General features: G+C 43.9%; 1 protein-coding gene and 1 pseudogene across 1 annotated transcript in view; both read left to right on the top strand.

Annotated features, from left to right (window-relative positions):
• Fzd6 (frizzled class receptor 6) overlaps window positions 1-6,949 on the top strand; it is a 30,424-nt gene extending 23,475 nt beyond the window's left edge. Inside the window, exons 3-6 of the mRNA XM_032914595.1 lie at window positions 1,078-2,095; window positions 3,951-4,099; window positions 4,854-5,282; window positions 6,159-6,949. Of these exons, the coding sequence (XP_032770486.1) occupies window positions 1,078-2,095; window positions 3,951-4,099; window positions 4,854-5,282; window positions 6,159-6,324 (1,762 nt within the window). The 3' untranslated portion in view covers window positions 6,325-6,949. The remainder of the gene's footprint in view (window positions 1-1,077; window positions 2,096-3,950; window positions 4,100-4,853; window positions 5,283-6,158) is intronic.
• Window positions 6,950-10,621: 3,672 nt separating this feature from the next.
• LOC116890588 lies at window positions 10,622-10,817 on the top strand (annotated as a pseudogene).
• Window positions 10,818-16,020: the final 5,203 nt, after the last annotated feature.

The raw sequence follows: 16,020 nt of genomic DNA, 5'->3' as shown, positions 1-16,020 counted from the left end.
CACAGAGTCTAAGAAAGGGGATCTAATCCTCTGGGACTAGAGTTGCAGAGAGCTATTACCTGTCAGAGGGTCCTGGGATTCACACCCAGGTCCTCAGGGTCAGGAGCCATGCTCTCACCCACTAAGCCACCTCTCTAGTTTCTTAGTCTCTGTTTTTATTTTGAATGTGTTCTCATTACTTTTAAACCATTCAGACCTGTTTTTAAACCCTTCAAAATAATACTAGTGTATATAAATGCAACTCAGTGATAAAGTTCTACCCAGAAGAGAAATGTCTGTGTGTCACGTGTGTGTCCATAAAGGAGGCAAACAGCCAATTCACTTCCATGATGTGAGCCAACTGGTTCTGAGCCGGTGTCTTGACGGTTGTCTTGTCCTTAAGAGTGTGAGCTTTGTCCTGTCACTCTAGGGAAGGGTCTCTTCTTAGCCATCTTGATTTTATTCCCCTTGGTCACATGACTAACCAGGCATTGATGTGGACTTTAGAGAAAGGAAGGAGGGTCAGTGGGTGCTCGGTAAGAAGCGCGCTTGTGCGGCTTGTGCGGACGTTCACATTCAGTCCTGCACACCTGATGGATGATAAAGACAAGCCAGTGTACTTGGGATTTATGGTTCATAGGCCATAATTGGGCAAGCCACCAGCACTTTGGTACAGAGTTGGGTGAATTCTACATTCTCTTAAAAAGTCTTAAAAGCAGAAAAAAAATTGAAATTATGATGTGACTATTGTCCGTGGGAGTAGATTTTCATGTTTTCCCGTCTTCTTGCTGATATGTTTAAGTGAGCTGAGGCTTCATGAGCACAGTTTGCAATCAGTCTCCAGTCTCCACCCAACCATGAAGATGGTCTCCTCAGCCTCACAAATGTCTCCCATCCATTATGAATGCAACAGGGTCGTGGTTTATACTTGGAAAACATAAGATAAAATAAAGTGGGGAGTGGATCTAAGAGGAGTGAGGGGAAGGGGGAATATTATCAAAATACATTGTATGTATATGTGAAATCCTTGAATTAATGAAGATTTTTTTTAATTTTAAAAGTGATGACTTCACATACTGAATTTTGTAAACTTTACAGATTGCCGTACTGTGATGACACTGTTCCTGTTACTACTGATCCACACACAGAGCTTTTTGGTCCACAGAAGAAAACAGATCAAGTCCCAAGGGACATTGGATTTTGGTGTCCAAAGCACCTTAGGACTTCCGGGGACCAAGGCTATAGGTTTCTGGGAATTGACCAGTGTGCCCCTCCGTGCCCTAACATGTACTTTAAAAGTGATGAACTAGACTTTGCCAAAAGCTTCATAGGAATAGTTTCAATATTTTGTCTTTGTGCAACTTTGTTCACGTTTCTTACTTTTTTAATTGACGTCAGAAGATTCAGGTACCCAGAGAGACCAATTATATACTACTCCGTCTGTTACAGCATCGTCTCTCTCATGTACTTTGTTGGGTTTTTGCTGGGCAATAGCACAGCTTGTAATAAGGCAGATGAGAAGCTGGAACTTGGGGACACAGTCGTTCTAGGGTCAAAGAATAAGGCTTGCAGCGTGGTGTTTATGTTTCTGTACTTTTTCACAATGGCCGGCACCGTGTGGTGGGTGATCCTCACCATTACGTGGTTCTTAGCCGCCGGAAGAAAATGGAGTTGCGAAGCTATTGAACAGAAAGCAGTATGGTTTCACGCCGTTGCCTGGGGGATGCCCGGGTTCCTGACTGTCATGCTGCTCGCTATGAACAAGGTTGAAGGAGACAACATTAGCGGCGTTTGCTTCGTTGGCCTGTATGACTTAGATGCCTCCCGCTACTTCGTCCTTCTGCCTCTGTGCCTCTGCGTGTTTGTTGGGCTGTCTCTCCTCTTAGCCGGCATCATTTCCTTAAATCACGTTCGACAAGTTATACAACATGATGGCCGAAACCAAGAGAAGCTCAAGAAGTTCATGATCCGCATTGGAGTCTTCAGTGGCCTGTATCTTGTGCCCTTGGTGACACTTCTTGGTTGCTATGTCTATGAGCTAGTGAACAGGGTCACCTGGGAGATGACGTGGTTCTCTGATCACTGTCACCAGTACCGCATCCCGTGTCCTTACCAGGTATGTGTGTCAGTGGGATCGACCACTGTTTACCTTCGCTGTTCCTGGAAGTACACTTGTATTAGTCGTGGCCATAAGATTAGACTTGGGTTTGAGCAGAGCTATCAGGCATAGGGAGTGACGCCTGTGTAGTAGCCAGGCTGGGGACCCTCCCAGGAGCTCATGCTTCAAGCAGCAGCTCTAGCTGCAGTACAGCACATCTCCTGTAAACATTTTAGACATTAAACTGAAACCAACAATTAAGCTGGGTTCTAACAGCAGACTAACAACTGGGAAGACTAGGCCTCGTCATAAGGAGAAAAGAAAAAGTGTAATCTACTGAATTGGAGAGGTTTGGTTTTTTTTCCCATGTCTTCAATTGGTAGGAAACCCTGAGTTTGGGCTTAACCTTTTGTGCAGTGTATGCATCTAAAAATAGAGCTTGGCTTTTGCGCAGCCCATCCTGTCATTCTTAGCTAAGAAAGAACACACAATAGAAAATCCGTTCCATGTGTCTCTGATGCTTATGATTAGTATAAGGTGCTATTTTTTTAATTAAAAATTATAAATTCCTGAAAACATTTAATTTCTTACAGCATTTCAATTGAATTTTTAAATAAAAATTTGGGAATTTTTAAAAATACATTTAAGCAGTACACATTGTGCCTATATACTTAGGAGGCCGAGGTGGGGGATTGTTGCATTTGAAGTCAGCCTGGGAATGTAGCAAGACTCTCTCTCAAGTAAATTAATTAATTAAAGTAAAATAGATCTTATCTGGCTGGAGATGCAGTTCAGTGGCAGAACAGTTGTGTGGCTTACACCTGCCAGCTTTCCTTCTCCCTCCCTCCCTCCCTCCCTCCGCCCCTCCCTCCCTCTCTTCCTTGTTCTTGCTCCTCCTGAAGACTCACTTCACGTGATGTAAAGAGGATGTGCGCATCACCAGCAGGTGGAACTAGGTGGGGCCTCACTAATGTGTCCAACTAGGACGTGGTTGGCTACGTCAGAACTCACAGAGGAGCGGCCTTCAGGAAAAGCTCCCTGTGCTGACGTTCCCGGGAGTAGTAGTTACACAAAGCAAGGTGCTGTGCAGTATGTGAATATGTTTACACTTGAGCACTTACAATAATGTTTGAAAATATTGTCATTTAGTAAATATATTAAGACCAGTGTGCTTTAAGCAAAAGTGTTATTTTACTTTTCATGAAATTCTACACTTTTACATCTTACTAATACTTGTTTTGTGGTAGCCAACAATATTTAATATATGTGCATTCATGCAGAAAGATTAGAAGATATGAGTTTGACTTTTTTGTTTTAATTTTTACTTTTTATGCATGTAAGTGTTGGCCAGCATGTGTGTATATGCATCCCATGTGTGCTTGGCGTCACGAAGGACAGACAGTTCCCCTGAACTGGAGTTACAGACAGTTGTGATCCACCGTGTAGGTGTTAAGCACAAAACCCTGGTTCTCTGCAAGAGCAGCAACTGCTCTTAACTGCTGAGCCATCTTCCTAAAGATTTTACATGTATTTTAAAAGTAGACTATAGTGAAGAAGACTAGGTAAATACTTAGAGATATTTTAGCAATTATGAGAGGCCAACAGGAGAGGAAAAGGCCAACAAGTCACACCAAGATTCTGAGAATCACTCAGAAGTATTTTTTATTTTAAGAGCCATATTTTGATACACATAAAGGTTCCTTGTTCAGAACTTCATAAAATACATTGAAACTAAAATTGTTGTTCATATTATTTATGTCAAACCTTTTGCAATAAAGCAGACTGAAAATTTATAATTTGTTTAAGCTTTACTGTGACAATGCAGATTTTTCTTCCTATTTTAAGTATGTTAGTATTTGTTTTGTTTTTGTAGGCAAACCCAAAAGCTCGACCAGAATTGGCATTATTTATGATAAAATATCTGATGACATTAATTGTTGGTATCTCTGCGGTCTTCTGGGTTGGAAGCAAAAAGACGTGCACAGAATGGGCCGGGTTCTGTAAGCGAAACCGCAAGCGCGAGTAAGAGCCGACTGGTTATCTTCAGATTGCTTTACACTAGACAGGTCAAATGCTCATGTTTGCCTGGAGTGGTAACAGTTCAAGTGAAGTATTCTGTAATAGAAGTTCATATTAATGAGTGAATAGTTCATTTTGGTTATTTATAATAGTACGATGTGCTGTGTATTTGTACATATATATTAGTTTTCAATTGATTTGATTACTGAACACAAATTTCATAACTGTGGCTGAACAAGCAGAGCCTGCTTTTAGCCCCACACTTGGTGACCAAAGGGCCAGGCAGGAAGATGCCAAATGTGAGGCTCAAATGCATAGCAAGACCTGGCCTCCAAAGGATTTAACTTCGATACGGTGCTTACCTCACATCTATGTTCCCATATAACTTTACTATACCCTGTCAACTTGAATGTTAGAAAGAAAACAGAGGTCATTGCTTACACTGTGTCCCCTCCGCTCTGATTTACCTATAGTTAGCAGTTTCTATGTGGTACAAAGAATCAGTCTCATTATGCTGGTGTGTGTTTCATTGCCTTCAAGCTTTGAATTTTGGCCTCTTAGTTTCTCACATGTGTGCTGCTTCTGTTAGCAGAAGCAAATAGGTGCTTGCACAAAAGACTCCACTGTAGCGGAACCCCAGATTTCATAGATAATGCAAACCATACAGAACTTCTCACTACTCAAAGTAGATTTGGGGTAAAGGTTCCATCTGCAACACGTAAGATGTATTGAGCCAGTTCTCCCCGGTCTCCCGCAGCCCCATCAGTGAGAGCCGAAGAGTGCTGCAAGAGTCCTGTGAGTTCTTCCTGAAGCACAATTCCAAAGTGAGGCACAAGAAGAAGCATGGCAAACCAGGCCCACATAAACTGAAGGTCATTTCCAAGTCCATGGGAACCAGCACGGGCGCGACCGCAGACCATGGCACCTCTGCCGTAGCAATTGCCGACCATGATTACTTAGGGCAGGAAACTTCAACAGAAGTCCAGACCTCCCCAGAAGCATCCCTGAAAGAGGGGAGAGCAGACCGAGCAAACACGCCCAGAGCCAAAGGTCCAGACTGTGGAGAACCCGCTTCCACAGCAGCGTCCAACTCCAAGCTCTCTGGGGACCAGATCGACAGGAAAAGCCGAGCAGGCAGCGTGAAGGAGAAAAGCAGCGTATCGGAAGGGGCTCCAAGTGAAGGAAGGTGAGATCACTTTGTTAATGAAATTGTCATGATTTGAAATAGAGCGTCGCCCATCGCTTACTGGCACATACTTATCTGGAACAATAGCATGTTATGATGCGTTACCTAAGGAAGTTTGGTTTCAGCTAATAGTGTGCCACTTAAAAGTTTAATCCTTAGCTTTGAGAAGCATCTTAATATATGACGTTCAATTTGGAAAGTGATGTTTGTTTCTTCTGATAATTGTTAATGGTATTTGACACTTAGGTAAGTATTTAAAATATGTCTGGAATACAGGACCAAGTATCCTCATACAGCCTAGCTGAGTGTGGTGCTGTATGCCCGTAATCCCAGCATGGGGAGCTGGAGATGTGAGGGTCATGAATTTGAGGCAAGTTCAAGGCCAGCCTCGGCTCTAAAAATTGCAAGAAAAGAAACAACTCAAGGAAACAAAATAGTATGTTACATCATTCTGTCTAAATGTGATACTTTATACAAGGATAATTAAATGTTTTTAGTTTTGAACATCTGTAGACAACTGAGTTGAGGCCTCAAACTCAGAGATCCGCCTGCCTCTGGCACCCCAATGCTGGCATTAAAGGCGTGTACCACCATGCCCAGCAATGTATTTCTAAACTCTTACTGGCCTCTTAGCACTGAGGAGGACTCAGGAACCTGCCTTAGTAATTGTGCTCCCTGAGAGAGACAGTGCTCGCCCATACCAAAATAGCACTTGGTAAGGTGTGTGAAGTCAGCACAGGCTGTGGTTTGAAGTGCTACCCAGAAGCTGTAGAGGGTTATCTCCCGCTAGAGCTGCTTGGTGTGAATGAACCTCGTTAGGATAACTGACTTCCTGTGTATGCTTCTGCTGTGCACCTAAACACTCTTGTTTTCTAGGGTAAGTCCAAAGGGCGTTCCTGGGACTGGCCTGATGGAGTGCAGCACTTTACAGATCCCCAGCTCTCCAGAACCAAACAGCCTCAAAGGTTCCACATCTCTGCTTGTTCGCTCAGCTTCCGGAACTAGGAAAGAGCAGGGTGCTGGCGGCCATTCTGACACTTGAAGAAAACTGTCTCTACCCCGGGAGCAAATGTACACTACACTGGAGACAACCTTGTCTTATAAAAAAACACTGTGGAGCTGGGAGTTGCCAGTGGCAGAGTGCTCACCTGGGATACTTGAGGACCTGGGTTTACCTCTCAGCACAGCGGAAAGAGAGTTCACTGTTGCCGTCTTCCGTGCACTTAAGCCAGCTTTGTCTACTGGTTTTTTGGTTTGGCTTTTATTTTTGTTGCTTTTATTTTTGTTGTTGTTGTTGTTGTTGTTGTTCGTTTGTTTGTTTGATTCAGGGTTTCTTTGTGAGCCCTGGCTGTCCTGGAACTCCCTCTGTAGACCAGGCTAGCCTCAAACTTCCAGAGATTCGCCTGTCTCTGCCTCCCGGGTGCTGGGAATAATGGTGTGGCCACCACCGCCCAGCCTTTTGTCTACTGTTAAACTGGAAAGAAACAACAGCCCAGATTTCAAAAATAATATAATGCATTTATACCTAAAAAAAAAAAAAAAAAGGAATGTCCAGGTTAATAATATTTTTTAAATGTGGGGGTAGGAAGGGCATTAGGAATTTCCTTCTGTTTATGAAGATTCTTTCATTAAAGTATTTAAGATATTTTATGCTGTTTCACTCTTTTGATATAAATTCAGGATTTTTCTTTGCTGAAGTATTTAAAACTTATCATTGTACCTTTATATGTAGATACATAAGTATTTGAACTTTTTTGAAAATCCTAGAAAATTGAATCAAATATGTTTATGATGTATTAATATTTTGGCTACTTTGCAACTATGGTAGCTATTACACTGGATTCTAAGGAGCTTGTGCAGCAGCCTCTCTCCAGTAACAGAGTAGGTGTCAACTGTAAGAAGCGCTCAGCTCTCACAGCCGCTCCTGCCTTCCCTGGATGGAGGAACTTGCTCACAGTCTCTCCCAAGTGTACTGTCCCTTTCCTCCTGCATGTTTGCAAATTAGCAGGTGAGATGTTAGTTCTTTACAAATTAGGCCACTCTGTTTATTTCCTTTTTGTTTTAAGTGTTTCATGACCACTCAAGATTGAATTATGGCCGTTTATAATGGCTCCTGCCTGTTTTATTTTGTCTTACTCTTCTATTTCCTGAGACAGGGTCTCACTGTCGCTCTCCTCGGCTGTCTGGTGCTCAGTGTGACTTCGCAGATCACAGAGACCCACCCTCTGCAGCTCACTCATTTCCCAAGTGCTGGGGTTAAAGGCTTGAACCACCACACTCAGCTTTTATCTTTTTTAAAAAATTTAAACTTAAAAAATGTTTTTAGAATGCTACAGACACATTGTGTTGTATCTTTCTTAGACGGTTTACAAAATTCCTATCTGCAGCTAAACCTGATAAAGAAAATGTTCTGAGGACAGAGTGGGTCAGGGAGAGTGTAGTGTAGCAAATACAGTGTGAAAAGACACTTAAAGTGCTAAGAGAGTTTCTTAATGTCGTTTCTCCCCAAGTATTATCTCTGGAGCAAGGTTCTCTTGGCTACCTTGAGCCTGTTGGACCTCTGTTAAAGTTTAAAATGAAAGTTATCATGTACTGTATGGAAAATGTAAATACTGACTTTTCCACAAATGTAAACTTTGGACACAAGAACTTTTTTGTGTGATCTTTTCATCAATAAAATTTTCTTTGTATAAAAACTTGTATTGTGTCAAGATATATAGTACTTACCCAAATAATAGTATAACTTTTTTCAGATTAATAATGGCATAAGTAATAAGTCAGAAACTTCCTTTTAGCAGAGGAAGGAGAAAACAATGAAAACACTTGCATATTGTCACAGTTTCTTCCCAAAGTGTAAGTTTTGGAGCCATATTGTCTACAACTGGATAAGGCAAAGGGAGCCAGGGCCTCTGTGTCTGCTCCCAGCTGTGGATTAGGTCACTTGAACAAACCTCAATGAGGCAAGATCGCTTTCCACATACTAAACAGCTAATAAAGTGAGGACTTGTCAGGCTTGATCCAGGAGCAGAGGAATTCCCGTCACCAACCCCAGGGTTTGCAGCTTGCCTTGTCTGCAACCATTTGCTATGAAGCATTGCATTGGGGAGAAGTGGACAGTGTTATGGAAGGAGGAGAAAAGGACCAATGCCTGCCATAAATTTGGAATTGCAACCACAACTGCCTGAAAACCCCCAAACTTCATGCTATCTATGTGGGATAGAGAAAGCCCAGACTCTGGCCCTGGGTTAAGGCAGTCCTGGGTTCTCACTCACAGGGAATCTTTTAGAGGAAGAGGGTTATTGTTTATGCCCTGTGAATTTGTTTCAAGACAGGTTCACTGGCCTAAGACAGCCTACATTTTACTGTGTATTCCAGGCCAACCTCTGGATCACTGTCCTTCCTACACCTCCTGAGCTCTGGGATTACAGAAACACACCACCATACTTGACCTTCCACAAACCCTAGAGGCTGGAGACAGTTAAGCAGTGTATTAGTCGGGGTTCTCTAGAGTCACGGAACTTATGGATAGTCTCTATATAGTAAAGGGATTTGTTAGGATGACTTACAGTCTGTAGTCAACTCCTCAACAATGGTCAGCAGCAGCTGTGAATGGAAGTCCAAGGATCTAGCTGTAGTCCCACAGGTCAGGCAGGGGAAGAATAGAGCATCTTCCTTCTTCCAATGTCCTTATGTAAGTCTCCAGCAAGTGTGTCCCAGATTAAAAGTGTGCACCACCATGCCTGGATCTGGGACTTGCTTTGTCCCAGATGACCTTGAACTCAGATCTCCTTGCCTTAGTCTCATGGAATTCATAGCCACTTTGTCTCAAAATCTCCATACCAAGATCAAGGTCAGAAACTTGTATCTCCCAGCCTCAAGATCAGGATCTCAGGTGAGCCTTCCAATTCTGGATTGTAGTTCATTCCAGATATAGTCAAGTCGACAACCAGGAATAGTCATTACGAGCAGTTAGGAGCCCTTGTTAGAAGTATCTGGGTTCAATTCCTAGCATTCACAATCATTTCCTGACTCTAGTCCCAAGGATCCGATGCCATATTCTGTCCTCTGTGGGCACCAAATACACAGGTGGTGCACAGACATGCATACAAGCAAAACAGTCATACACATAAAATACATACATGTGTAATTTTAAAAAAACAGTGTATCAGGCCATGCATGAAGGAAGCACATGCTTTTAATCACAACAGTCAGAAGGCAGAGGTGGGCAGATCTCTGGGAGTTGAAGTCCAGCCTAGTCTACATAGTTCCAGAGCTATGTAGAGAAATCCTGTCTCAAAAAGGGGGGTGGTCTATTATTGGGGTCCAGGAGTCAGCCCACAACGCACACAGACACCGATCTTAATCAGACAGGGATAGTTTATTGAGCATTTGCCTGGGAACTGATCAATCAGGGCTGCAGATCAGACTTGGGAGTTGACTGAGTCCCTGAGCCAGGATCCTACAGAGCTTTTAAGCCTGAAATCCACAAACATCTGTGCCACGTTATTCCACCAATCAGGACTTAGGCGTAAGGGAACTTCCTTAGGACCATGTCTCTGCTGTATACTTAACCTGTTCCCATTGGTTGGCGTGTGATGGGGAACCTGCCTGGCATTCGTGTCTGGACTTGCCAACCAGGATGTCACTTACTTAGGTTCATGTCTCTTTTCTCCCATACAATGTCAGTTCCCAGGGAGGTCTTGGAGACTTAAATTTTTACCCCACCCCTGTAATACATGTGTCTCTCTTATGCTGGGGTCCATCCCAGGGGCAGCTTATAAAGGCAACAGCCGTAAAAGCTCATACATAGGTGCGGGAAGTGCTACAGGGCGGTTGGTTTGGGTCCAAGCTGACTGTGGCTAGCTATTCGAAGCAGCTCAGACTGACCCCTATTGTGTTTGGATTCCAAGAACACCAAAGCACAGAGCATAATGGAATATGCAACCAACTCGGGTATGAGGAAGTTTCCTAGTAACAGCAGTAGCAGCATAAAATGCTAGACTAGACAGGCAGCGGTCACCCAAGACTCAACATATTCTATAATAAATCAGGCATGACTGACCATGATCTATCTTACATTTTTTTCCAAAATCCAGTGCTGGGTATAAAGTGTTACTAGATGTGGTTTTCTCTACATACTAGTGAACTTTAAACTAGCTGCCATGGTTAATAAGCCCCCAAATCTTACAAGTGTTAGAAATGTGTCCACCTGACAGGTACCTCGCAGCAGGAGGGGCTGAGAGATGTGTTCAAGGTGCATGGGAGGGAAACAGGTTTGGTGAGTCATCAGAAAGCATTTCATGTACCTGTGAGGTGTTTGATCAATCTGCATGTCTCTTTCTGCCCCGAGAGCATTGCCGGTGTGGCTTCTATGTCACATGAGCATCAGTAGGTGGCAGAGAGAAGAAAGGCTGAGGGGAAAAAAATATATATATATATATATATATATATATATATATATATATATATATATATATATATATTCTGACCTGTGTTCTGACCTGTGTACATCTGAATGGTGACTAGTCTAACGTTCCCTGCAAAGAGCGAGCCTAAGACGACCACCAGTCCAGCACCAGGCGGCCCAGACAGGAGCTAGCCTGAGCAACCACCAGTCCGGCCATGCAGGTCCATAATGCAAGAGTGGGACATAGCACTCCTGAGACCACTTCTGAGATGACCCCAGACACTCAGAGACCTCAGGCACCACAAAGAGGAACAAGTGGGGGGAGAAATGGAAAACAAAGAGAAACAGGAGGATGTGGGCATGAAGAAGTGAGACAGAACTGGGGGCTGAAGAGTAGTACGAAACAGCCTGATGTGAGCCAATGATGTCACCTAGGACTGTGGTGGAGTCCTGGCCTGCACTGCCACGGGGCCAGGTTTGGGTCTGTGGCCCTGCAGCAGAAGAGGTCTGTTACCATCCAAGGCCAGGCAGACATCTCTGATCTGGGATGCTGCTCAGAGACTTGTTGATATCTGAGAGCTGTGCAGAACTGACCCCACTCCTCACCCAGGCATTGAGGGAGAGCTGGCCCTGGGGACATGAGAACAGCCAGCTGCTGTACTGGGGTGCACCACACACATTTCAGGAGTTGCAGGTGAGACGGCCTTAGGATATGAATACCTGCAGCAGGTGGGAGACCTGGCCCTGAGGTCACAGGAGTAGGAGAGATGGCCCTGCCCCTCACCAGCTGCAGCACTTAGGTGAACGGATCCTGCACCATGCCTGGGCAGTGCATAGAGCTGACCCTGGGGACAGGAACAGGTGGAACTGGCCCCAAGAGCGTGAACATGGGACAGCTGGCCCTACTACTTATCTGCCATCTGGTGACATGGGCAAGGCAGGAGAGCTGGCCCCAAGGTCATCGGAGAGGGAGAGCTGTCCCTGTCCTCACATACTGCAGCACATCTACCCCGTGGATGAACTGCTGGACTGCATGCATGAAGGGGCGGGCCCTACAGATCCAAAACCACAGGATCTCCAGGACAGGGCAACAGCAGGCTACCAGAGAGCCCCTGTGAGGTTCCAGTGCTGACAGAATAGCAGTAGCCAGATGCCTTGTAACCAGAACAAGTCACTGCCATGAACATCTGCAAGCAAAGAAGTGCAGACAAAAGGCTACACTGTGGACACACTGCGGCACACCACAGCTTCCACAGAGAGAATTTCTTCTCGGTTGCGGGGAGGTTGAAAGGGTGGATGGTAGGTAAGAGGGGATGGAGAAATGAGTCGGATTGGGGTATACGATGTGAAATTCCCAAAGGATCAATAAAAAGTTTGAAAAATCCCATTACTGTAATGACAACCTTCAATTCTTCAATAGCCTTTCTTTGTCACAATGTATCATTTAAAATATGGCTGAACTTCCATGTATTGATTTATTTAAGGCAAAAAAAATCTGTGTACATTTCTTATTCTTGGCTTAGTACTTAGAAAACTTGAAATTTAAAGACATCCATTTTAAGTGTGTTGAAGAAACCTTGAATGTGATTTAATTAGAAAGAAAACAGTAGGTGTGTGTGTGTTTTTTGAAGTCACTCTAACTCAAAAATGAGCCAGTAACTTAGAAAGAAGTGACATTAACTTTTATAAGACTTACATAGCATGAGAGCGCTGGTTGATCTTCCAGAGGACCCAGGCTGGATCCCCAGAACCCAAATGGTACAGCCATCTCAGGGGAAATTTGTGCATATCCCTGATCCCAGGGATATGCATGGTGCACAGATACATGCAGACAAAATAGCCTATGCAACAAATAAGTAAACAAAACTAAAAGATATTACACAGCATTTTTAATTAAAGAAGTTTGACTTAAAATAATATGGTCATTGGATTTATATTTGCAGCAATAAAGTTTGCATGAACAGTGTGCAATTGCTCTCAGAAGCATCCAAGATATGGTGAAGCAGTCTCAAGAGAATTACACAGAATATAATGAAGTCTCAGTACCCAGAGCACCCACGGGGACCCATAACTATCACACTACTCATGGCTCTGAAGAAATCTTACCTAAACTTTCCAAGTAAAACCAGACTAAAACCAGTTTGGAATTTCCAGCCATCATCAAAGTCAGTTTTCTGCTGCCTTAGTTCAGCTGGTGGGTGTGTCCACTAGCTGCCTCCTGAAAGCTCGGCGTTGCCAAGGCAACAGTTGGTGGACACACCCACCAGGAAATGAAAGATGTAATTTGTAATAACCGCACGGAGCCCTGCTGCTTCCTTTCTGCTTGGAAAGCATAATCTTTAATAACTCGCGGCCCACAGTCGAAGTCAAAGACTTGTGATTCCAGATGGAAAAAGCCTTAGCAGCAGCCACTGTGATCTTTCATGTGCAAAGGACTCCCACTGCTATCAACTTTCAACAGCGATGTGTCCATAAAAAGACCGAGGAAAGGTCTAAAGGCTAATTGAAATGACGAGGGACTGAGGGCCCAGAGCTGGCTGGCAGTGGGACACGACACAGTGAAGTTCACAAGAGTCATTGCTGCGGGAGCCAGGCCAGCTAGGGGCAGCTGAGAAGGCATTGAGATGTGTGCTGGTAAACGCTCGGTGAGAACGGAAAGAGATCGCTGAGACCAGTGAAGTTTGGAGCCAAATCTGAGGTTTTCATTTTCCATCCCCAGAAGAAAAATAGATTGGAAAATGCTTCAAAGAAAAAATTTCTAATTTTCTACCACAAAAGAGGTAATGGTGAATCTACTTAAAGTTTTAATTAAAATGTCCTTTTAAAGGTTTTCCAAGTAAATTATTTTGCAGCATACACTATTGATGTGCACACGACTTATGCATCCCCTACTAATTTTTTAATTACACTGAGCTTAAAAAACTATGTGAAGATTCTATTAAACCCCATGCACACATATATAATGTAAGTATATTATTATATAATTATATATAATGTGTTTATTTAAATTTTGTTGTTGTTGTTGTTTTAGATAAAGCCTCACCACATGGACTTGGCTGGCCTTGAACCTGTGGAAATCCTCCTGTCTTTGCCTCTTCAGTGTTGGGATCACGGGTTAATTTGTTTCTGACTCACAAAATTTTTAAGTCCGAGTAGACTCCACACTCTAGCTAGGCATCAACAGCCCCCAGTGGTTTCTGCCCTTCAAGATGCCTACATGAAAACAACCGTGGTCTGTCAAACAAAGCTGGTCACTGGCAAACCCTGGCTGGCACTTGACATCTCTTCCTCACTCCCACAGTTCAGACTGGCTCTCTGGGAAACAACAACATGCTGTTTCTAAAGCTGCCCCCTTGGTAGGCTCTGGGCAAATAGAAAGTGAAGAAAAACAAACGAGCTGGCAGGCCTGTGTTTCCTCTACAGTGACAGTCATCACTACTCGGTCATTGGCCCTCAGACTCCGAGTTACAAATGCTGGCTGAAGCCTTTTCTGTTCTGTCTGGACAGAAATCATAGATAGACAGAGGCAGTGCTGACAGTTCCAGCAGCTCACAAAGCTTGCCTTCCAGATCCATTAGTTCTAGCTCCAAGCCCTGGGAATAGAGACTTTGCAAACCTTCAAAGCCAGGAGTTTTTGCTGTGGGTGCTCAAGGCTCGGCCTACACTCAGTGGCCGAGTTACAGCTCTGAGTCTGGGACCAAGACTCTTAACCTTCTCTTGAGTATTCCAGCCCTGAGCTGGAAATGTGGGGGCTCTCACACTCTAGTGCTATGGTTCTCAACCTGGGGGAGTCACATATCAGATATTTATGTTATGACTCAAAACTGGTAAAAATTACAATTATGAAGTAGCAAAGAAATGATTTTATGGTTGGAGGTCATCACAACATGAGGAACTGTATTAAAGGGTCACGGCTAGGTTGGGGAAATTGAAGACCACTGCCTACTGGCCCTCTGCTCCCTCCCTCTTGCTACTTACATACTAGGGCTGACAAGCTATGGGTTTTGTCCCTTCTTCCTGCAGTCATCTCAGCCCTCTTCACAAATAGGCAAAGAAGAATGTATAGGGCCTAATGGTAAAAGTCTTGGCAAGATGTGGGGGCGGGGCAGGCGTTAGTGCGTGGGACAGAAGCCTCCCAGACTAACTCTACTATTGCCAGAAGAAAGGTATGGCACACTTGTGCTTGGATAATAGATCCACAGTCACAGCCTGCGTTTCATTAATCACATGCTTTATGCTAGAGTAGCCCTTCTTTGTCCCAGACACTGTTGAGGACTGCTATTATAAATTCTAAAGCAGTCAAGAGTAGGGTCTCCCATTGCAGGCTGGACCACTGGGAGGTCATGACTGAGATGAAGTTTTCTATCCCCAACGTAAGCTAAAGCTTGCAGCTAGAGAAATCTTCCTGAAGCAGAAGTTTGTGTTTTAGCAACAGCTATAGCTTCAGTGATCCTTGCAGCTGGAGTAAAGATTCCACCCATGAAATTATTGAGGCAGCAGGGGGCCATGATGACAGGCCAGTCAGTTGCCAACAGAGGCTTCATGGGCAACATCTCCCTACTCACGGAGCCAGGAACATCAGGTCCAAGAGAAAGGTCTGATGGGTTAATCCAAGTCCAGTCGCCAGGGTCTCCAACAGCTTAGCTTACTTATTTGAAGGAAAAGAAAACATTAATTGTTTATAATATAGACCTATTATTAATAATATCACTTGAAACAGGGTCTCATGTAACCCAGACTTACCTCGAATTTGTTATGTAGTTGAGGCTGATTGAATTTCTGTTCCTCCGCCCACCTTCTCCCCAGTGCTGAGGTGACCACCATGCTGTTTATGCTGTACTGGGGACTGAATCTAGTGATTCATACACACAAGACAAACACTACACCAGGTGCTATGTCCTCATTCTCTTGGACTTACTGGTAAAAGTAGAATTCTTTTCTTTCTCAAAAATATTGTTATTAGTTCTTAGGATTAGGATTTCATAGAATGTTTTTATCATATTTGTTTTGATCCAACTCCTCCCAACTTTGTGTCTTTTTTTCTTTAAACACTCACTGTCTTAGGGTTTCCATTGCTGTGAAAAGACACCGTGACCAAGGCAACTCTTATAAGGACAAAATTTAACTGGGGCTGGTTTACAGGTCCAGAGGTTCAGTCTACTATCATCAAGGCAAGAAGAATGGCAATATCCAGGCAGACACGGTGCTAGAGAGGAAGCTGAGAATTCTACCAATTGTTCTGAAGGCAAACAGAAGAAAGACGGGCTTCCAGGCAGCCAGGAGGAGGGTCTCAAAGCCCACCCCACAGTGACACACTTCCTCCAACAAGGC

Source organism: Rattus rattus, chromosome 1 (assembly GCF_011064425.1).
Source record: "Rattus rattus isolate New Zealand chromosome 1, Rrattus_CSIRO_v1, whole genome shotgun sequence".
In the NCBI taxonomy this organism is placed as follows: Eukaryota; Metazoa; Chordata; class Mammalia; order Rodentia; family Muridae; genus Rattus; species Rattus rattus.
Note: the sequence above shows the minus strand (reverse complement) of the source record. Positions and strands in the feature narration are given on the sequence as shown.